We start from the raw sequence: 24,944 nt of genomic DNA, 5'->3' as shown, positions 1-24,944 counted from the left end.
ACATTGACTCAATTAGTATTTCATATAGCGGAATGTTTGTGTCACTACTATGTCTTGAAGATCAAGAAACAAACCACATCTACTGAATATTTAATGTGTTACAGTCTAATACACACCACCCAAACTAAGCACTTCCGCCTTGGTACCCCGCGGCAAAAGAACACACTGATGACCACTTATTTTTTAAAATGCAAAATGCATTTGCATATCCACCCCTTTACAAGCCTGTTGAATAATAACATACACACACACACCCAACAGACCGTGAGAAAAGTTTTGATGCCTTTGTCTCTCTATCTCACTGTTAAAACACCGGCATGGTGAAAATGAAATACCTGTTGATTACAGGGCATGCACTGTTACTAAAAAACAAAAAACAAAAGGTGGTGAGTGAGTTGATCAACAACATCGTTAACATTTTTCTCACACTCTGTTAGGGGAGATCTTAATGCGAGAGAGAGAGAGAGAGAGTACAAGAGTGGAGCCACTGAAAACGGTTAATGTTAAATGTTTTGTGTGAGTACAAGAGCAATGGGCTTTTCGTACAAACAACTGCGTGTTAAGCTAAGGCATTTGTTGATAAAGAACTTAATGCTGTTGCGCTGTTGCTGTTACTGTTACCGTGTGACCGCTGGTATCCATACAATTTTCCAGAGTGTTGTTAGTTAACAAAAAACGTGCGAGTGGTAATGACGTGAGGCGACGACTGATTGGTTTTTTTTTGGAAAACAGAAAAGTAAAATGTGTTTTATTGAAAATACTACTTTGCTACTTAATTAAAAAAATCATAATTGGGGTGATGATTGTTTTATTCAAATTTGTTACCAATTATTCTAAAGAGAAGTGTTAAGTGTGTATAAAAAAAATGAAACATGTAAATGAAAATGAGATAAAAGCAAAACAAAACAAAGTGTCAAGTTGACGTATAGAAGAATTTTTGGAAGGAGAAAGAAGGAAACCCGAAAAAAAGAAATCATAAAATATTCCTTAATAAGTGAGTGCTTGCAAAAATATTAAAAAAAAGCATACAGCCGGCCTTAGAAACGTGTGTGGAATTGATAAAACAACAAAACCTAAATATTTCAGTGAATTTGTGTGCATGTGTGGTGTTGTGTTTGCCAAAAAAAAAAAAACAAAAAAATAACAAAACCAAACAAATAACAGTTCAAGCAATTGTCATAGCCACCACCATGGATTCTTTGGATTTGACTTCGCCGATGAATGCCTCACCGCCTGACTTCGATTTCAATTTGCCATGTCGCTTTTTCAAGAGCTCTTTTGCCCGTTCACTTTCGCTGAACAGTAGCAGCGGTGGGGGCGGCAATAATCAATGCAAATCATTGGATTATGACATACATTCTAGCGACAACAGCAACAACAATAACAATTGTTTGCCAAAGCCAAATAACAATAGCGGTGGCAACGCCAGCACAACAACATCTAATGGTGGCGTCGGCAGAGGAGTTGTTAACGGAGGTTTTCTTAAACGTGATGGTCCACCACCCGTACCCCTTAAACCCAATGGGGTGGCAGCATCTTCAGCTCAAGACGGAACTGTAAGTTTTTCTTCTTCAGCACACCAACAGAGCTGCAAGAATGGGGCCAACAATGAACCGGTTGACAGCCCACAAAAAGATGACGCAGATGATGATGATGGGACAACTAAGACCAATGCCGGCGGCAGTGGTGGTGGCGGCAGCGTCAAAGTAGCCACGGACAAACCTCCAGCCTTGCCTGCTAGGAGGCCCACTTTTAATGGCCATTCCAATGCTGGTCTGCAGCAACAACAACAAAATATGCAAGCCTCGCTGACACATTTACGCCAACAAGCCTTCAATCAGGCTTTAAGCCAGACAAATGCTAATGCTGCAATACTGCCGGTGAATGTCACTGGGGCCTCTGACGCCTCTAGAGGATCAACACCACAGCAGCCTCAACAATTTAATCAAAAAGTTATTAATCATTATCAGCCAGTTGCCGCCTCCAGGGGCCCCACGACCATTAGTGGCAGCAGCAATAGCAGCGGCTGTGGCAGCAACAATGATAGCATCTCCAGTAATGGCAGCAGCAGCGCCAACCAAAACAACAACAGCAACAACGTGCATCAAAACTTCAGAAGGAATATTGTCTGGCCGAATCAAACCAAACAAAATGTGGAACAGGTTAGTCATGCTTTTACTTAAACTAGGCCTAAAAACATTGTATTTCAACCATCTCTCTTGGTGCTAGGGTTGCCAACTTAAAAAAAAAAACTATATTTAAAAATCAATTTTTTTGTTATGAAAATATAATTTGACGGAATTTTTTATGGAAATCCAAGATGGAAAAAAAGGGAGAACTGTATTTTATGGGGTAGTTTGCAAAAAATCTAATTTTCTGCATACCCCCAAATTTTGACCCCAGGAACTCGAATATGAAATCCGCTTTTTGGGGCTCGGGCCCGTGGACCCCCCTAGGGGCCAAAAACCCCCTTGGGGGGAAGTAGTGCAACCTAGGCCATATGAGTATCAAATGAAAGCTATTGATTAGTAGATTACGAATATGGAAACAAAGGCCCAAATTTTGACCCGGGAAAGGACCTACGGGGTCTTGAGAATGTTGAAACCTCTTCAACCTAGGCAATATGGGTATCAAATTAAAGGTATGAACGAAGAGATTACGAATATACAAAAAATCAAGCTCTAGAAGGACTCTAAATTAAAAAAATACATATTTACAAAAAAATTAAAAATTTTTAAAAAAGATTGCGCTTTTTTTTAAAAAAAAAACTTTGGAAGGCAAATACTTTTATTTAAAATATTTTTGCTATTTCCCACTGTTGGAAATATGGAGGAGAAGAAAATCTCAAACCCGGCCGCAGACCGCCAGGGGAATCCACGGGCCCGAGCCCCAAAAACGGAATACATATTCGAGATCCTGGGGTCAAAATTAGGGGGTATGCACAAAATTAGATTTTTTGTGAACTGCCCCGTAAAATACAGTTTTGCCAAAAACTTCTACAACAATAAAATTTTGAATTTTTTTAAAAATACCAAGAAAATATGAAAACAAAATTTTTTTAAGATATAAAATTTTGACATAATTTTTTATAAATACAAAATTTGTACAAAAAAAATTCTATAACAATATAAATTGAACATTTTCACAAAAAAAGAAGATTTAATATAAAAATAAAACTTTGACAAAATTTTTTAAGAAAATAAAATTTTTCTACGAAAATGAAATTTTCTAATTTTCTAAAATTTTGAAAAATTTTGACAAAATTTTTTACGAAAATTGAAAAGATTAAATATAAAAATAAAATTTTGACAAAATTTTTTAAGAAAATAAATTTTTTTACGAAAATAAAATTTTCAAATTTTCTAAAATTTTGAAAAAATTTTTTAAGAAAATCAAATTTTTTAAGAAAATAAGATTTTTTACGAAAATTAAATTTTCTAATTTTCTAAAATTTTGAATAACACGAGCTTAATAATGATCGAAGATTTTTTGGAATGAAAAAGGAAAGCCAGAGATCACAACACACCAACCAGTATGGTACGCGCTTCGTCTTTGGTTAGGAGACTTTTCAACCATATTAGGTGTGGAGGCTTCAAGGGCCATACATTTGTGGGTCGAACTTATATCGAGTATACCGTGAAAACGTGTCTACGGTGTAAGTACAACATTCACCAAGTTTGACACCTCTTACACTAACTTCTCTTCTCCCATAACCTGAAATAGCTCCCATATAAACCGAACCCCGATTTTACTTCTTGATCTTCTAGAGGGCGTATTTCTTATCCGATTTGGCTGAAAATTTGCACAATGACCTCTACTATTCTACTTCATACATCCAAAACAAGGACCATACTTGTCGTTCCATAAAAAGTGAAACATAAGGACCATACAACAAGTTCAGAGCCCATGTTGTCTTGCCATAGGCGGAGCTATGAGGACCACGCCCACTAGGGCACTGGAGACTATTCTAGATATCCGACCCATTGACATACAGATTAAGTGTGAGGCAGCCACTGCGGCTATGAGACTTAAGGCAATGGGAGAATGGATTGAGAATGGGAGCAATTCATACTATCGCGGTATAATCGAGGCGACGATAGGAAACCTGGAAGAAAGGAAAGAGGTTTCCGAGATTTAGGTGGAGACACAATATCTGAGATGAACCTTGAAGTCGAGTGCGAGGCACTGCTGCCATCGGCACAGTCTTGGATTGACGGAAGCCTAGTATTGCCATCTGGAATATCATGATACACGGATGGATTAAAACTAGAGGACAGAGTGGGCCTGGGGGATTTTGATTTTGTAAGTAGCACGAAATTCCTAACGTAATCACCTAACCGAATTATTTTTAGTGATTACCTTATAGGTTTTAGAACGCACAACAAGCCGATTACTGGCTTAGGTGTATGTCCATAGTGGCATGGGGCGGATTAGTATATGCACCCTCTTTTCAACCTAATCCAACCTAACCTAATCGTTCCATAACCTGATATACCTCCAATAACATAGCAATTCTTATCTATTATCCTTAGATTGTCTATAAAGAGATACCGGGCAAAGAACTTGATAAATGCAATCCATGGTGGAGGGTATATAAGATCCCGCATGCCCAAACTTAGCACGCTTTTCCTTTAACATTTTCTTTGTTGTAATGGAATTATTTCACACGACTACATGACCTCTATGTTATTTGTGCATCTTTTGCAAGTTGTATTGATGGCTTGGAACTCTGGACAACGGCAACGTCTCTCGCTGTTGCTCCGTGTGTCCACGTTCAAAATCCAGCCGGGCTCTGCCGAATTTTAATTTAAGTTTCTTTCAAGGAACGCCAGAGATCAAAACACACCAAAAATAAAAGTATAACGACCATGACAATATGGGACTCAAATGTAAGGTATTCAGGAGTAGAGTACGAATTTCCTATTAAAAATTGAGTCCAAGCAACTGGGGGGCCGCCCCAACCCCAAAACACCCTAATATAGGTTTATTGGACGAGCATGACGATATGAGACTCAAATGAAAGGTATTCGGGAGTAGATTATGAATATCGTCAGGAAGAAGGAATAGGCTTTTTAATTTGTTGATATCGAAAGGGGGGCGGACCCTCCCCCGTTACCTCAAAAACACCACCCAAAATTAAAAGTGAACCGATAAGGACAATATGGATATCAAATTAAAGGTATTGAAGATTAGAATACGGATATGGTATTAAAAATTGGGTCCAAGTACCCAAATAGTCGCCCTAACTCCAAAACTTCTAAAAGCAGACGAATTGAACGTCCAAATCAATATGGGGCTCAAATGAAAGGTATTCGGGAGTAGATTACGAAACTGGCACACAAAATCAGTTCGAAGTGTAGGGGGTCAACAAGCTCATTTATTGACCAATCTTGCCAAAACTTTGCGCAACGCTTTCCTTGACGTCCACACCGATATCTGAGAAGTTTTCTCGAAATCGGTTCAAATTTGAATACAGCTCCCATATATATGTTCGTCCGATTTTGCGAAATATTGCAATAAAGTGCTCTTTTCTTATCCGATTCTCTCGAAATTTGGCAAAAAGGAATTTTTTTTGACCTACTCGAAATTTATGGCGAATTTCATAGATATCGGCTTAGATTTAGATACAACTGTCATATATGTAAATCGCCCGATTTTCACTCCAAGAGCCACTGCAAGCGCATTATCTAGCCAAAACTTTGCCCAATGCTTTCCTTGACGTCTATCATAATATCTGAGAAGTTTGCTCAAAATCGGTACAGATTTAGATATAGCTTCCATATATATGTTCGTCCGATTTCGAGGAATATTGCAATAAAGTGCTCATTTGTTAACCGATTCTCTCGAAATTTGGCAGAAACGATTTCTTTTTTGACATTCGAAATTTATGGTGAATTTCATAGAAATCGGTTCAGATTTAGATATAGCTCCCATATATATGTTCGTCAGATTTTGGCGAATTTGCAATAATATTGTCATTTGTCAACCGTAGTTATTAAAATTTGAATATATGCTCGAAATGTGATATGGATTGTTTAATAACCCATCTGAAAACATCCGCCAAGGTCCATCAAAATTGGTTTAGAATTGGATATAGCCCCACATTGTACTTATAGGCTAGGTGTAGGGTATTATACAGTCGTCACCCACCTGACTTTTGCCCTTCCTTTCTGGTTACATATCGGATGGTGGCGGACCCTCCCCCTAGAAAACGAATATCGTGATAAATTTTGGGTCCAAGTAGCCAGAGGGCCGCCCCAATACCAAAACTCCTCTAAACAGATATATTCGACGTTCCTATCAAGATGGGATTCAAATGAAAAGTATTCGGCAGTAGATTACAAATATGACATACAAAATTACGTCCGAGTAATGGGAGATCGCCCCACATACCCAAATATCCACAAATGGGCATATCAGCCGACCATGGTTGTATGGGATTCAAATGAAAGATATTTAGGAGTAGATTACGAGTAAAAAAAATAAAAAAAGGAGGCCCCTTATCATTGAGCTTAAAACTTGAATCGGACTGCACTCATTGATATGTGAGAAGTTTGCCCCTGTTCATTAGTGGAATGTTCATGGGCAAAATTTGCAAAAATTTGCAATTTGATTACGAGTATGACATTAAAATTTGCGTTCACGTCTAGGTGGCGCTTTTCCTCTTAAAGATACATCAAATGGGTTATTTGATCTATTATAACAATATGGGACTCAAATGAAAAGTATTTGACAGTCGAAAACGAATTTTATATCGAATTTTGGAGCCAAGTTTTTTGGGTTACGCCCTTAAGCACCCCCTAAACTGAACTTCATTTCCGTTGGGAACTTAGACTCAAATTTTATTAACATATTCGTATTCTACTCTCCAATACGTTTCATTTGATATCTATATTGTCCCGATCGGTCCAGATTGATTTTGGGTGGTGTTTTGGGGTAACGGTGGAGGGTCCGTCCCCTTTCGTTATCAACAAATTATAAAGCCTATTCCAAGTTACTGACCATATTCGTAATCTACTCCCGAATACCTTTCATTTGAGTCCCATATTGTCATGATCGTCAAATAAACCTATTTTAAGGGGTTTTGGGGCTGGGGCGGCCCCCCAGGTACTTCGACCCAACTTTTATTATAAAATTCGTACTTTACTCTTGAATACCTTTCATTTGAATGCCTTATTGTCCCGATCGGTCCACTTTAGTTTTTGGGTAGTACTTTTGGGATAGGGGGGAAGGTCCGCCCCCCTGCCGATATCAAAAATTTTTATAGCCTATGTTTCCTTCCATATCAACCTACACAATCTGTGAAAAATTTAAGGTAATCGGTTTAGCCGTTTTTGAGTCTATACGGAACAAACAAACCGACAAACAAACACATATTGAATTAGATTTTGGAGCCACATGTTTGGGGGTACGCCCTAAATCACCCCCTAAACTGGACCTCATTTCCGACTACCCCAAAACACCCTCCAAACGGTTCATATTTACCGACCATGACAATATGGGGCTCAAATTAAAAGGATTTGGGAGTGGAGCACGAATTTGATATCCATATTTGAGTCGAAATGTCTCGCCTAAAAAGCACTTTTCATTGCTCTAATTATCAAAAATACCAGATCTTAGAATTTTTTGGCACTCTCACAGTCACCAAAAACAAAACATGGTTTCTATTGTTCCGGTCGGGTGCCCCGGAGGCCGCTCAAAACCCGCCTAATGGATATATAGACCAATCACGACAAAATAGAGCCATGTGTTTGGGGAGCCGCCCACCCCAAAATACCTCCCTATTATATAAAAGCTATTTGGGGTGGAAATTGATTGATTTTTGAGAAATTGATATTCGTTTTCGGGACAAAGGCCCTGGGGTCCACCCCACCTCAAACACAACTTATTTACCGATCATGCCATTATGGGGCTCATATGAAATGTTTTTGAAAGTAGAGCACGAATCTTATATTTACTCTAAAGGCGAAGTGACCACCCGCTTAAATACCCTCCAAACCGGAAATATTTAGCAAATCGGTAATATAGGACTCAAAAGAAAGACACTTGGGAGTAGAGTACAGATTGTTCATATGGCGGCTTTTTCACTTGAGAAATGTGGGCGGTCAATTCTGAGTGGTACACCACAATTTGATTGAATTCTGGAGACAAATTCGAAAAACGAACAAGAGAAGAAGAATTGTTTACCGCGATAATGCGTGCTCCCACCAGGGCCTTTTTGACCGGCTAAAATGTCGACACCAAAGGTCATCCGCCGTACCATTCCTGACTTGGCGCCCAATGACTTATTTTTTTTCCCCGCACATTAAGATAAAAATGCTTGGTTAATGATTTCAATGATTTGTTTGCCAGAAAATACTGTTGAAGCGTTGAATAGCCATGTTTTGTAGGTGTCTCAATCGGAGTGGAAAAACAGCTTCGGCAATTAGTTTGAGGGCATGCAAAAGTGTTTAAATCATGCTAGAGGATACTTTGAAAAATACTAAAACCATGTTTGATGATAAAAATTTGAGTGTTTAGCACATATAATAGCAGCCCTCGTATATCGAATCTGTATCAGGTTTTGGAACTGCTGTGCCATAATTGTTTCCTACGTTCAAGGTCATAACAGATGCCATTTATCCCCATCCGGAAAACATGCTGACAGACTGAAGGTTGCCAGCCACGACTTTTGCAGATATCGAAGAAGAAGAGACTTTAGAATATCTACTGAGTGTGTGTCCCGCACTAGCCACCCGTCTTATTTAGCGGATGTGAACATTCGCAAGCTATTGGGCTTTTTAAATCGATCTGGGTGGTTCAACGGTAGGTACTAGAAGCCATCTTCCTTCTTCTGTTCCTGTGGTATCACAATGGACGAAAATGTCTGAGTAAGTCTGATGACAGACTGCCACTTAAACCTAATCCAACCTTTCCCCATCCTATTGTTGAAGTTATAAAAATTTCACGAAATTTTTAATAAAAATAAAATTCTGACCAAGTTTTCTATGACAATAAAATGTAAATTGGTCATTTGTTGCTACTAATACTGATAGAATTTTTTCTCTGCCTTGTGGCAACACTGTTCTCAATTTCATCTTCACATTCTTCGTTTGGTTATTTTGAACCAAGTTTTGATATTTTTTATTTCTTTTTTTTTATGACTGCACTTTCATATGCATCTCGCTGGCCAAAAACAAAATCGACTTGGTTGTTGGTGGTGTGTCAGTCTTAGCACTACACTGTGGTGGAAGTGATTAGGCTCATTTCCATAACTTGTTTGATAAGGGAAATGATAAATAAAAGAAAATTTCCACATAACCAGAATTTTAATGACATTTGTAGACAATAAAAGGGAAAATAAATATCTGTGAATAGAATCGAATAGAAATGTAATGGAATCGGATGTATATTTGAGAGTTTCCAGTTTTTCAATACTTCCCACGGAGATTTCCAGCTCATTTATAACATTGTATTATAAGTTTTATTGTAAATAACGTCTATATATGGCTTTTATTAGAGTAAACCTGCTAATGTTTAAAAAATATGAAGATCTCGTTCTTCAATAAATGCTTAATGTTTGTACACAACCCAAACCCCACAAAAATAATAACAAATCAGTAAGGAAGGGCAAAAGTCGGGCGGTGCCGACTGTATAACACCCTACACCTACCCTATAAGTACAGTGTGGGAGCTATATCCAATTCTGAACCAATTTTGATGGACCTCGGCGGATGTTTTCAGATGGGTTATTCAACAATCCGTATTACATTTCGAGCAAATATGTTCAAACTGTAATAACTACGGTTGACAAATGACAACATTATTGCAAATTACTCAAAATCTGACGAACATATTAATGGGAGCTTTATCTAAATATGAACCGATTAGGAACACATTTCTCAAATATTGTAAAAGTCGTCAAGGAAAGTGCAAAATTTTGGCAAGATTGGTTAATAAATGCTCTTGCAGTGGCTCTAGAAGTGAAAATCGTGTGATATACGTATATCGCAGCTATATCTAAATCTGAACCGATTTCTATGAAATTCACTGGCTGTCGAGAGTTATAAGAAAATCGTTCCTGCCAAATTTCAAGAAAATCGGTTAACAAATGACCATTTTATTGCATTATTACTCCAAATCGGACGAACATATATATGGGAGCTATATCTAAATCTGAACCGATTTGGTGCACACTTCTCAGATATTGTGGCCGTTGTGAAGGAAAGCGTTGTACAAAGTTTTGGCAGGATTGATCAATAATTGCGCTTGCAGTGGCTCTAAAAGTGAAAATCGGGCGAAATATATATGTGAGGTCTATATCTAAATCTGAATCGATTTCTATGAAATTCAGACGCAATTTCGAGAGTCAAGAGAAGATTCTTCCAACCAAATATCAAGGGAATCGATTATCAAATGACCATTTTAATGCAAAATTACTGCAAATCGGACGAACATATAAATGAGAGCTATATCCAAATCTGAACCGATTACGAGCAACCTTCACAGATATTGTGGTAGTCATCGATGAAAGCGCTGCACAAAATTTTTGGGGATGATTGGTTAAAAAATGCGACTGCAGTGACCATATAAGTGAAAATCAGGCGATATACGGATATGGCAGCTATATCTAAATCTGAACCGATTTCTCCGAAATTCAACGGCAATATCGAGAGTCTTAAGAAAATTCTTCCTGCCAAATTTTGAGAAAATTGGTTAATAAATGCGCACTTTATTGCAATATTTCTCAAAATCGGACAAATATATATATATGGGAGATATATCCAAATCTGAACCGATTTGGAGCACACTTTTCAGATATTGTGGCAGTTGTGAAAAAAAGCGTTATACAAAGTTTTGGCAGGATTGGTCAATAAAAGCGCTTGCAGTGGCTCTAGAAGTGAAAATCGTGCGATATACATATATGGCAGCTATATCTAAATCTGAACCGATTTCCATGAAATTTCCCAGTAATGTCGAGAGTTAAGAGAAAATCCTTCGTACCAAAATTCAAGAGAATCGGTTAACAAGTGACCATTTTATTGCATTATTACTGCAAATCGGACGAACATATATATGGTAGCTATATTTAAATCTGAACGGATTTCTATGAAATTTCCCAGTAATGTCGAGAGTTAAGAGCAAATCCTTCGTACAAAATTTCAAGCGAATCGGTTAACAAATGACCATTTTATTGCATTACTACTGCAAATCGGACGAACATATATATGACAGCTATATCCAAATCTGAACCGATTTTTTCCAATTTCAATAGGCTTTGTCTCTAGGCCGAAAAATATGCCTGTACCAAATTTGAAGACGATCGGATGAAAATTGCGACCTGCACTTTGTACACAAATTAACATGGACAGACGGACATGCTAAGTTCGTCTGGGCCGAATCTTATATACCCCATGGATCAAATTTGTCGAGTTCTTTTCCCGGTATATCTGTTGTGCTGTTTCAGGCTACAGACCGATTCAGACTATATTATGTTGAAGGGGAAATCGTTGTACCAAATTTCAGACAAATTAGATAATAGTTTCGCCCTCTAGAGGCTCAAGAAGTCAAGATCCCAGATCCGTTTATATAACAGCTATATCAGGTTATAGACCGATTCCGACAATACTTACCATAGTTGTTGGTAGTCTTAACGGAACACTACATGCAAAATGTCAGCCATTTTGGACAAAAACTTCGGCTTGTAAGGGGCTCAAGAAGTCAACTCGGGATATGGGCTTATATGGGAGCTATATCAAGTTATGAACCGATTTGGACAATACTTAGAATAGTTGTTGAGAATCGTAACGAAATATCATGCGCAAAATTTCAGCCAAATCGAACAAAAAATGCGGCTTGTAAGGGGCTCAAGAAGTCAAATCGAGAGATCGGTTTATATGGGAGCTATATCAGGTTATAGACCGATTCGGACCATACTTAAAATGGTTGTTAGAAGTCTTAATATAACACTGCAGGCAAAATTTCAACCAAATCAGACAAAAATTTGCAGCTTGTAAGGGCTCAAGGAGTCAAATCGAGAGATCGGTTTATATGGGAGCAATCTCCAACGACCCACATCAATACTTAACATCTGTGCAGAATTTCAAGCGGCTTGTTGTACGCCTTCGACCGCTTTCGTGATTAGTGTTGCCACTCAAGAACATTATTTCCTACCAAAATTTAAGAAAAATTCTACCAAACCCGATCAAAACCTACCAAATGTTCTACAACTAAAATGCGGTTTATGGCTTTATGCCTACCACTGAAGAGTTGGCCATTTGACCATTCCATTTGCAGTCCATTAAATGATATTTTTTTCAACACTACAAATTATATATACTACTAGCTGGACAGACCCCGCTCTGCTGCACCTTCTTTTACTTTATATGGAACAAAATTTTCCTTGGAATATTTATTTTCGACAATTAAAGGGCTTTTAGTGAAATACCATGCTGCGAAAATAGTATATCGCTTGACAAACAGTTTTACAATATATGTACCTTTATCTGAATCCCATGTGACTTTTATGGGTCTTCGAATTTAAGTTTGGATGCAAGGTGTACTCCATTCTTCTCATGATGTCCCCCAGACACTTGGCCCTGAAAAAATATCAGAATCTTTTTTTCTCTTAAATACCATTTATAAAACTCCATTGGTTTTGAGGGGAGTTTACAGGATGGGGCGTCCCCCAAACACATGGCCCCAAAATTGGTTATCAAATTCGTTTTATAATCTTATATACCTTTAATTTGAGGCATATATCTGCATGGTCGAAAAATGTTTACCCTTTGGGGGGTGTTTTGGGGAAGGGGTCCTACATTTCGTATTCTACTCCCAAATACCTTTATTCGAGCCCCATTTTGCGATGGTCAGTAAAAAATTGCTGTTTGTGGGATATTTTGGGAAAGGGGTAGACCCCCAGAAAAACGGTCCGAAAATGAGTTTTAATTCTTTCTCTACCCCCAATACTTTTCATTTAAACCCCCAGTAACATGGTCGGTAAATATGTCAGATTTAGGGGTATTTTGGGGAGTGGGGTGGTCCCCCAAACACTAAGCCCCGAAAATATATCAGCAACGTGCTCTATTCTCATACATTTGAACTCCATATTGCCATTGGCCTCAAAATTGGATATAAAAATTTGTTTTCTAATCACAAATAACATTCACTTGAACCCTTTATTGAAAAAGCCAGTAAATATGTCCGTTTTGGGATATGGGCCCTAAAAACTATGAATATCGAGCTCCACTGTCTTGAAGACGCAAATTGTCTTGGTGAGCAAATATGTCCTACTTGGGGGTTGTTATGGTGGTGTGTCGTCCACTAGACAGTTGGTCTCGAAATTATGTCAGATTCATGGTCTACTTCCAAATACCCTTCATTTGAGCTCCATTTTTCCATAGTTGGCAATCATGACCGGTTTGGCGAGTGTTTTGGGAGATGGGCGGCCACTCAGTGACTTGGGTTTGAAAATATATATCAGATTCGTGTTCTACTCTAAAATACCTCTTATTTGAGACTTATATTGCAATGGTCAGCAAATACGTCCTATTTGGGTTGTGTTATAGAGGTGGGGTGGCCCCATAGACACTTTTCCCGAACATTGATACCAGATTCGTGCTTTACTTCCAAAGACCTTTTATTTGAGTTCCATATTGCTATGGTCGTAAATTTTTCTTCTTTGGGGTACGTTCTCGGGGATGGGCGGCCCTCCAAACACTCGGTCCCACATCTGGGTATCAGATTCGTATTCTGCACTCAAATACCAGTAAATAAGTTCTCTTTGAGGGGAAGGGGCGGACCCCCAGAAACTTTGTCCCAAATTTGAATATCAGATTCGTATTTTACTCGCAAATACCTTTCATTTGAGTCCCATATTGTCATGGTCGTTAAAAATGTCCGATTTAGGGATGGAGGCGGGGGTCCCAAACACTTGGTCCGACAATTGGATATCATATATGTTATCTAATCTTAAATACCTTTCATTTGAGTCCCATATTGTCGTGATTGGTGTATATATATATATATTTGGCAAGTTTTAGGATGGGGCGCCCCCCCCCCCCCCCCCCCCCCCTTCTAGGTACCCCATCCGAAATTTGGATACCAATTTGTTGTTTGTAGGCTACTATAAGAGAGCACACAAAATTTCGCTTAAATCGCACCAGCCACCTCCGAGATCTGGCGTTTCTGAAAATTAGGGTAAGGGGAGAGTCCGCCCCCCCCTTCAGATATCAAAAATGAGGTACCCTATTTTCACCACGGGATCATTGCGCACCATCTGTGAAAATTTCAAGAAAATCGGTTCAGCCGTTTCTGAGTCTGTATTTATACACCATCTAGACTTGTCCGTCCGTCTGTTTGTTGAAATCACAGCCTTTAGTTCAATGTTGGCCTATGTCTTGATATAGCATTCTTTACACCGATCTACCCATAAGTATTCTTGAGTTCATAAATTTCCGATTCAAGGGTTTGAGCCCAGAAATGTGAATTTATTAACCATTTTCGACGTTACAGTGGACCCCTTAACACCGAATCTGACCTTATTTGTATGCACCTGCCCTATATTCCTGGAACATTTATGAATATAACGGCGTTACAGTGGACCCCTTAATACTTGAATATGAACCGGATCTGACCTTTTTGGATGCACCTGGCATATATACCTGTTTTCTGATTAAAGAACACAAAAACGCCGCCTTTACAATCGTACCAGATACAGTCAATATCATAACTTAGCCCCTTTTTCCGGAAATTTGAAGCAGTGAGACCCTTGTAACAGTATTTAGCCCTTCGACATTCATGGTTTTATTCTCCATGAATATAAAGAATCAACAAGAAGAAAAAAAATATTTTTAAGCTATCCTCGGCGATTTTTTTCGGCACACAAAAAATTGATTTTTATATGTTGGAAAAACCTACCAAAAATTGATGTCAGCCTACCCAACCTACCAAGAGAATAGAAACCTACCAATTTTGGTAGGAACCTACCAAAAACGGCAGCACGGACGGACGAACATGGCTAGATCGACTTAGAACGTTGAGACGTTCAAGAATATATATACTTTATGGGGTCTTAGACGAATATTTCGAGGTGTTACAAACGGAGGCCACCGTAGCGCAGAGGTTAGCATGCCCGCCTATGAGGGTACTATGCAGTGAGGTACTATGCAATGTTAAACTTCTCTCCAAAGAGGTATAGCACTGCGGCACGCCGTTTCGACTCGAGTATGAAAAGGAGGCCCCTTATCATTGAGCTTAAATTCGAATCGGACTGCGCTCATTTATAGGTGAGAAGTTTGCCCCTGTTCCTCAGTGGAATATTCATGGGCAAAATTTGCATTTTACAAACGGAATGACTAGATTTGTATACCCTCATCCTATGGTGGTGGGTATAAAAAATTATAAACATGTAAAAGCGTGCCAAGTTCGGCTGGGCCGAATCTTATATACCCTCCACCATGGATCGCATTTGTCGAGTTCTTTTCCCGGCATCTCTTCTTAGGCAAAAAAATGATATAAGAAAAGATTTGCTCTGCTATTAGAGCGATATCAATATATGGTCCGGTTTGGTCCACAATTAAATTATATGTTGGAGACCTGTGTAAAATGTCAGCAAATTCGAATAAGAATTGCGCCCTTTGGGGGCTCAAGAAGTAAACTAGAGAGAACGATTTATATGGGAGCTGTATCGGGCTAGAGACCGATTCAGACCATAATAAACACGTATGTTGATGGTCATGAGAGGATCTGTCGTACAAAATTTCAGGCAAATCGGATAATAATTGCGATCTCTAGAGGCTCAAGAAGTCAAGATCCCAGATCGGTTTATATGGCAGCTATATTAGGTTATGAACTGATTTGAACCATACTTGGCACAGTTTTTGGATATCATAACAAAATACTACGTGCAAAAATTTATTCCAATTGAATAAGAATTGCGTCCTCTAGAGGCTCAAGAAGTCAAGACCCAAGATCGGTTTATATGGCAGCTATATCAGATTATGGACCGATTTGAATCATACCTAGCACAGTTGTTGTATATTATAACAAAACACGTCGTGCAAAATTTCATTCCAATCGGATAAGAATTGCGCACACTAGAGGCTCAAAAAGTCAAGACCCAAGATCGGTTTACATGGACCGATATGGCCCATTCACAATACCAACCGACCTACACTAATAAGAGTAATTGTTCAAAATTTCTAGCTTTACTCCTTCGAAAGTTAGCGTGCTTTCGACAGACAGACAGACGGACAGACGGACAGACGGACAGACGGACGGACGGACAGACGGACGGACGGACAGACGGACAGTCGGACGGACATGGCTAGATCGACATAAAATGTCACGACGATCAAGAATGTATATACTTTATGGGGTCTCAGACGAATATTTCGAGTAGTTACAAACAGAATGACGAAATTAGTATACCCCCCATCCTATGGTGGAGGGTATAAAAGTTAAATTAAATTAAGGAACAGGGGGCAAACTTTTCACATAAATATTAGGGCAGGGCAAAAAATATCTCTCTTTTATAGCCGAGTACGAACGACGCGCCGCAGGTGCTACACCTCTTTCGGTAGAAGTTTTTATCTCACAACATATTGGGTTGCTCAAAAAGTAATTGCAGATTTTTTAAAAGAAAGTAAATGCATTTTTAATAAAACTTAGAATGAACTTTAATCAAATATACTTTTTTTACAGTTTTTTTCCAAAGCAAGCTAAAAGTAACAGCTGATAACTGACGGAAGAAAGAATGCAATTACAGAGTCACAAGCTGTGAAAAAATTTGTCAACGCCGACTATATGAAAAATCCGCAATTACTTTTTGGGCAACCCAATAGCATGTAGCACCATTCCTCATAGTAGTTGATCCCATTTTAATAAGCTAAAATGCAGTCCATTAGGTACTCACACATCTGCTTATTTGCAACTTCCGTTGGCTGACTTTTCCTTTCTTTCTTTTCCAATAATTAACATCACATTTCCCTTTCCTTTCAATTAATTAGAAGCAGAATTGAGGGAAACCTTTTAGGCTTTTTCCCTAACATGTTTCCCCATACTCCAGCTTCAACTTGGAGAAAAATGGCAATTTCGCCGTATTTTCCACTGACCTCTTTTTTATTTTCATTGGCCTTTGTGAGTGCATTTTACTGCTTCATATTTGTGCTGCTTGCTAGTCAACAAGGCAGACAGACAGACATACAAGCGAATGCTGTTCGCTTTTTATACGCAATGTTGTTATGACCATTTTACGAGATGGCAAGATCTTTATCACGCACCCCCCCCCTTCCTCCCTCCCCAACCTGGGGCAATGTATTCCATGCTTTTATCGCGAGTGGTATTTGCTGCACCATTTGTTGAATTTCCTTTTTAAGTGAAATCGTTTTTTTTTTTTGCATTTGTTTCATTTTATAGCATTTTTTTTCTCTTGCTTACCAAACGAAAATCGATTTACGATATGTTGTTGTTGCTTAAGTACGTTCGGTGTTCAACATTCCCCATGACCTTGACCGCATGTTGCACGTACAACAATATTTTGAATTCTCTCGAGAAACACAGAGAAAAATGTTGACAGGCTGGTAACAATGGCCACGTACTGCTAGGTAGGTAGTACACAGGCGGCAGCACGGCATTCAGCCATCCATGGCAAATGATCTTGAGAAAGTTGAGATCATACCTCAAAGTATGTAGTCAAAGTTAAGGTCACAGAATAATTGTAGCCTTTGTTGAATGCAAATTGGTTTTTTCAAAATACACAGAAATTTGTGTTTTTTTGGCTTTTAAGTGAAGTGCGTTTTGGAGATTAATGTAAATACCGTGTGAAAAATAAGTTGTACGTTTAAAATAATAACCACCTTTAGAATGAATCAGGCTTCTCTTGAAAGTGGTACATGCACTAAGACCTTTGAGTTCATTATGATATCACAGAAACAAAGGGTATGACATCTGGGGCTAGTACATAGTTTTGGAATGTGACCAGCCATTGTTTTGTGACCATTTATCTCTAGCAGGTTTATTTAAATGAATAAACGTCAAGATCATTCCCACAGATTCCCCTTGCAATGAAGTCCCAAAGTGGATTAACGTTTAGCATGTTTCGATTACATTTAGCTGAAGTTTCTCCGTGCCCAGATAGTGGAGGTTACGCTGAATAGACAATTTAATCCATTGCGAATCCAAGCAATGAATTGACCAGGTCGCTTTTAAAAGTCTCATCAATCAATCAAAAAAACCCTTCTGATGATTTTTCTTGGTTGAAAATGAAATCGCGATAAAGGAAACCAGTCAAATGCTTCTAGCAACAACACACTTTGACTTTTTAAATGTTTTTTGCTATACTATTCTTCGAATAGAAAGCATTAAACAATGGTCTAAAGCCGGACAATATCCTGCAATGGAATCTCAATAGTCTCATCAATTTTAAAAAAATCCTCCAATTCAGGCGAGTTCTCAAGAAAATCTCAATATCGATTTCTAATGTTGTTCGTAGAAGCAAGCACTAGATGTCCTTTAGTTTCCTCTACCTCGATGTTCTTCAACCAACCTACAAAAACGTTACTTGTATCCTTAAACCTAACAGCATGTTTCCTTATCACAGACTTATGGCTTAGTCAACCAAAGTATGACAAAAGATTCTTCAAATTTAGATGGGGCCACATAATTTTGGAACTTTCATAGACTCTACTTGGTGACCCTCTGATATCCGTTGCCCTACCGGCCTTATCTCGAAGAATCAACGACATGAAAGCTAAAGGCATACAAGGTCTCCTGGAATGTGTAGGGGTCTAAAGTGTAGACCTTCGTCGAACTCTACTCTTGTCTAGAAATCTTAAATCACAATGAAGTCTCCATCCCTGGTGACCCAATCTTTCTCTTAGCTAGTGCTGGATAAGCCCACAATAGATGTTCTTCCGTTTCCTATTCCTTAATGATTCTACAGAAATCTTTAGTTACAACCTTCAGCAGTCCACCATTATGTTTTGCATGTAGAAAGTAGTCCGTCATGACAAACATTATAGGACGCATAGTTTAGGAGATACAGCCATTTAAAATTTTTCAAAGTGAATATTCGATTTTTTATGGATTTTCTATGAATTTTAGAATTTTTAATGGTTTTACGGATTATGGCCCACAAAGTTTAGGAGATAAAGTCATTTAAAATTTTTCAAAGTGAATATTCGATTTTTGATAGATTTTCGACGAAATTTTGAATTTTTTTTGATGGTGTTACGAATTAAGGCCCATTTCCCTCTAGGACGCGTAGTTTAGGAGATACAGCCATTTGAAAGTTTTCAAAATGAAATTTCGATTTTTGATGGATTTTCGATGAAATTTTGAATTTTGTTGATGGTGTCACGAATTACAGCCCATTTCCCTCTAGGCCACTTAGTTACAGAGATACAGCTTTTTAAAAGTTTTCAAAGTGAATAGTCGATTTATGATGGGTTTTTGGTAATATTTTGATTTTTTTTGATGAAATCATGAATTAAAGCCAAGTTCCCTCTAGAACGCATAGTTAAGAAGATACAGCCATTTTAAAGTTTTCTTAGTGAAAATTCGATTTTTGATGGATTTTCGATGATTTTTTAATTTTTCGATGGAGTCACGAATTAAGGCCCATTTCCATCTAGGACGCTTAGTTTAGAAGATACAGCCATTTTAAAGTTTTCTAAGTGAAATTTAGATGGATTTTGATGGATTTTCGATGAAACTTTGAATTGCTCGATGGAGTCACGTATCAAGGCCCATTTCCCTCTTGGATGCGTAGTCTAGGAGATACAGCCATTTTAAAGTTTTTTTTTTAAAGCGAAATTACGATTTTCAATGGATTTTCGATGAAATTGTGTAATTTTTCGATGGAGGAACGAATTAAGGCCCATTTCCCTCTAGGACGAATAGTTAAGGAGATACAGCGACTTTAAAGTATTCTAAGTAAAATTTAGATTTATGATGGATTTTCGATGACATTTTGAAATTTTCGATGAAGTCACGAATTAAAGCCAATTTCCCTCTAGGACGCATAGTTAAGGAGATACAGCCATTTAAATGTTTTTAAAGTGAACATTTGATTTTTGATGGATTTTCAATGAAATATTAAATTTTTTGATGGAGTCACGAATTACGGCCCATTTCCCTCTAGGACACTTAGCTACGGAGATACAGCTACGGTAAAGTTTTCAAAGTGTATATTCGATTTCATCAGATTTTCGGTAAAATTTTCAATTTTTTGATGAAGTCACGAATTCAAGCCCATTTCCCCTTAGGGCGCATAGTTAAGGAGATACAGCCATTGTAAAGTTTTAAACATCCAAACTTTAATAGATTTTTATTGAAATTCTAAATGTTTTGATGGAGTAATGAATCTAAGCCCCACTAGGACGCATAGTTTAGGAGATACAGCCAATTACAAATTTCAACTGAAAACCAGTAAGGAAAGGCAAAAGTCGGGCCAACTATATAATACCCTACACCACCTAGCATATGTTGTACATTTTATATGCAAAACGTATCTCGAAATTTAATCAGACTTTAATTTCAATTCCTATTGAAATATCAAATAGAATCTTGTAAGATTTTCCTTCGATAGGACTACAAATTTTGATTTCCACATCCTTAAAAGGCCATATCGGATAAAATAATATGGGAGTTATACCGAAACCTGTGCCAATTTTAATGACACATACTGGGACATGAAATAGAACATCTCAAGCCCTATATTGTAGAGATGTGAAAAAAATTGTAGATTTTACTGCCTTAAAAGCCATATCGGATGAAATATACACATTGGAGCTATAGGACCGATTTTAATGAAATTTTTCTCACATATTAGAACGTCAATTAAAACGTCTCATGCAAAATCGGACGAAAATTGTGGTTTCTACAGCCTTAAAAGGCCATATCGGATGAAAGATATGTAAGGGAGCTATATCTAAATCTGGACCGATTTTTAGGAAATTTTGCACACATATGAGGATGTTAAATAAAACACCCCATGCTTAATTTTGTAAAGATCGGACTAAAATTGTGGCTTCTACAGCCTTAAAAGGCCATATCGGATGAAAGATATGTAAGGGAGCTATATCTAAATCTGGACCGATTTTTAGGAAATTTTGCACACATATTAGGACTTAACAAAAAGCACTTCCTGCTAAATCTGTTAAAGATCGGACAAAAATTGTGCCTTCTACAGCTTTCATAGGTCAAATCGGATGAAAATTATATATGGGATCTCTATCTAAATCTGATCCGATTCTGATGAAATTTTGCACACATATTAGGACGTAACAAAAAGCACTTCGTGCTAAATCTGGTAAAGATCGGACCAAAATTGTGCCTTCTACAGTTTTAATAGGTCAAATCGGATGAAAATTATATATGGGAGCTATATCTAAATCTGAACCAATTTCGATGAAAATTTGCTCATATATTTTGACGTCACACGAAACATCTCATACTAAATTTGGTAAAGATCGAACCAAAATTGTGGCTCCTATAGCCTTAAAGGGGCATATCGGATGAAAGTATATATGGGAGCTATATCTAAATCTGGGCCGATTTCAATGAAATTTTGCACACGTATTGGGACGTCAAATTTTGTAAGGATCGGACCAAAATTGTGGCTTCTACAGCTTTAATAGGTCAAATCGGATGAAAATTATATATGGGGGCTATATCTAAATTTGGACCGAATATTTTCAACATCAATAGCCTTGGACCAAAAGAGAGATTTATGCAAAATTGTATGAAAATCGGACAACAAATGCCACCTGTACCTTGATTACAAGAATACATGGACAGACGGACAAACGGACATAGCTAAATCGAATAAGGAAGTGATTCGAAGCCGATCCGTATGCTTATCGATGGGTCTAACTCTTCTCCTTCGTAGCGTTGCAAACAAATGCACAAATCTATAATACCCTGTACCACAGTGGTGGTGGTGTAGGTTATAAAAACCGATTTTATCACATCCGAAGGTCAGGTTTATATACAAACAAGTAAAAGCGTGATAAGTTCGGCCGGGCCGAATCTTATATACCCTCCACCATGGATCGCATTTGTCGAGTTCTTTTCCCGGCATCTCTTCTTAGGCAAAAAAAGGATTTAAGAAAAGATTTGCTCTGCTATTAGAGCGATATCAATTTATGGTCCGGTTTGGACCACAATTAAATTATATGTTGGAGACCTGTGTAAAATGTCAGCCAATTCGAATAAGAATTGCGCCCTTTGGGGGCTCAAGAAGAAGTAAAATAGAGAGATCGATTTATATGGGAGCTGTATCGGGCTATAGACCGAGTCAGACCATAATAAACACGTATGTTGATGGTCATGAGAGGATCCGTCGTACAAAATTTCAGGCAAATCGAATAATAATTGCGACCTTTAGAGGCTTAAGAAGATCTTTTATATGGCACCTATATCAGGTTATGAACCGATTTGAGCCATACTTGGCACAGTTGTTGAAAATAAGAATAAAATACGTCATGCAAAATTTCAGCCAAATTGGATAGGAATTGCGCCCTCTAGAGGCTCAAGAAGTCAAGTCCCCAGATCCCTATATCAGGTTAAGAACTGATTTGAGATATACTTGGCACAGTTGTTGGATATCATAACAAGACACGTCGTGCAAAATTCCATTCCAATCATATAAGAATTGCGCACTCTAGAGGCTCAAGAAGTCAAGGCCCAAGATCGGTTTATATGGCAGCTATATCAGGTTATGGACCGATTTGAACCATACTTGGCACAGTTGTTGGATATCATTAACAAAAATTTCATTCCAATCGGATAAGAATTGTGCACTCTAGAGGCTCAAGACCCAAGATCGGTTTATATGGCAGTTATATCAAAACATGGACCGATATGGCCCATATGGCGTCTGTCTGTCGGAAGCACGCTAACTTCCGGAGGAGTAAAGCTAGCCGCTTGAAATTTTGCACAAATACTTTTTATTAGTGTAGGTCGGTTGGTATTGTAAATGGGCCATATCGTTCCATGTTTTGATATAGCTGTCATATAAACCGATCTTGGGTCTTGACTTCTTGAGCCTCTCGAGGGCGCAATTCTCATTCGATTGGAATGAAATTTTGCACGACGTGTTTTGTTATGATATCCAACAAATTTTGCACAGAGTGTTTTACTACCACTTCTACCAACTGTGTTAAGTATGGTTCAAATCGGTCCATAACCTGGTATAGCTGTCATATATACCGAACTTGGGTCTTGACTTCTTGAGCCTCTAGACAGCGCAATTCTTATCCGATTGGAATGAAATTTTGCACGACCTGTTTTGTTATGATATCCAACAACTGTGCACAGTATGGTTCAAATCGGTCAATAACCTGATATAGCTGCAATATAAACCGATCTTGGGTCTTGACTTCTTGAGCCTCTCGAGGGCGCAATTCTCATTCGATTTGACTGAAATTTTGCACATAGTGTTTTATTATCACTTCTACCAACTGTGCCAAGTATGGTTCAAATCGGTCCATAACCTGGTATAGCTGTCATATAAACCGAACTTGGGTCTTGACTTCTTGAGCCTCTAGAGTACGCAATTCTTAACCGATTGGAATGAAATTTTGCACGACGTGTTTTGTTATGATATCCAACAACTGTGCCAAGTATGATTCAAATCGGTTCATAACCTGATATAGCTGCCATATAAACCGATCTAGATTCTTGACTTCTTGAACCTTTAGATGTCGCAATTAGGATCCGATTTGCCTGAAATTTTGTACGACGGATCCTCTCATGACCATCAACATACGTGTTTATTATGGTCTGAATTGGTCTATAGCCCGTTACAGCTCCCATATAAATCGATCTCTCTATTTGAGCCCCCAAAGGGCGCAATTCTTATTCGAATTGGTTGACATTTTACACAGGTCTCCAACATATTTATAATTAAATTGTCGTCTATACCGGATCATATCTTGATATCGCTTTAATAGCAGAGCAAATCTTTTCTTATATCATTTTTTGCTTAAGAAGAGATGCCGGGAAAGAACTCGACAAATGCGCTCCATGGTGGAGGGTATATAAGATTCGGCCCGGCCGAACTTAGCACGCTTTTACTTGTTTTTTTTTTATTGTCTTCCACTGTGCAGCGTTATAGGAGAGTATGTTAACCGCTTTTCCCTGATAGCTTCCGAAGATGTAGCTGGAATCATAGTGATTTCTTGATTATCGTTGGACAGGGTCAAGTCTCTCATCATCCTCGCTGGAACACTCTCCAGGCTGCGTACAATAAATGACTCACCGTATCTAGTAGAAACTTTTCTACAATGTCTTTTGCTTCTGAAAAAGCTAACCAAATATTTGCTCACTCAACTAAGTCCTCTTTGACATGCAGAGACATTTATCAGCCTCAAATAAGCAACATCACGGATGTTTTTGGACTTGAAATTATTTAACTTGGTTTCTGCTCAAAAGAAAGGTCTCACAAGGTGATGTCAACTTCAAACCCTAGAGTAGCGCCTCTGATATCGCTAAACTCAACTAAGCCTAACTTGGTTTTCCACAAATTTTCATTCCACAAAGTGTGTATGGTGGAGATTTTCTTTGCCTTTTGACATTTTTGGACTCCATCGCCTCTTGACTTCTCAGAAGTGCAAACTACCTGTTTGGATTTTTCGCTTAGTGATTTTCCTTTTATTCATTCCATTTCATTTTAGTTTTATTCAGCCAGAGAAAGCCTTTTTCGTGGATATTTTGTTTTTGTTTTTCTTCTTCACATGACTTCCAACAAATTGTTTTAAATCGTAATAATTTTTAAATGTTTTATGGGACTCGAGTTATGGTGGAGTCATAGTGGCCATACTCGTCGTTGGCCATATCATTTGTTTTTATTTGCCAAGCAGCAGATTTGCTACTATGACTTGGTACGCGGGAGATGATTGCAGGGAGTTTAAAGGAAAATTGTAGAAGAAAAACGTAGAGAAAAAAGTAGCATTTTTGAA

The 24,944-nt window shown here is 38.1% G+C and overlaps 1 protein-coding gene across 1 annotated transcript in view; it reads left to right on the top strand.

Annotated features, from left to right (window-relative positions):
- Positions 1 to 683: 683 nt before the first annotated feature.
- The window catches only part of LOC106082947 (homeobox protein 5), a 248,653-nt gene continuing 224,392 nt past the window's right edge, over positions 684 to 24,944 (top strand). The window contains exon 1 of the mRNA XM_013245714.2: positions 684 to 2,162. Coding sequence (XP_013101168.2) covers positions 1,191 to 2,162 — 972 coding nt within the window. The 5' untranslated portion in view covers positions 684 to 1,190. The remainder of the gene's footprint in view (positions 2,163 to 24,944) is intronic.

This window comes from Stomoxys calcitrans, chromosome 1 (genome assembly GCF_963082655.1).
Source record: "Stomoxys calcitrans chromosome 1, idStoCalc2.1, whole genome shotgun sequence".
Taxonomy (NCBI): Eukaryota; Metazoa; Arthropoda; class Insecta; order Diptera; family Muscidae; genus Stomoxys; species Stomoxys calcitrans.
The sequence above is the reverse complement of the archived record's forward strand: the minus strand, read 5'-3'. Positions and strand labels throughout refer to the sequence as shown.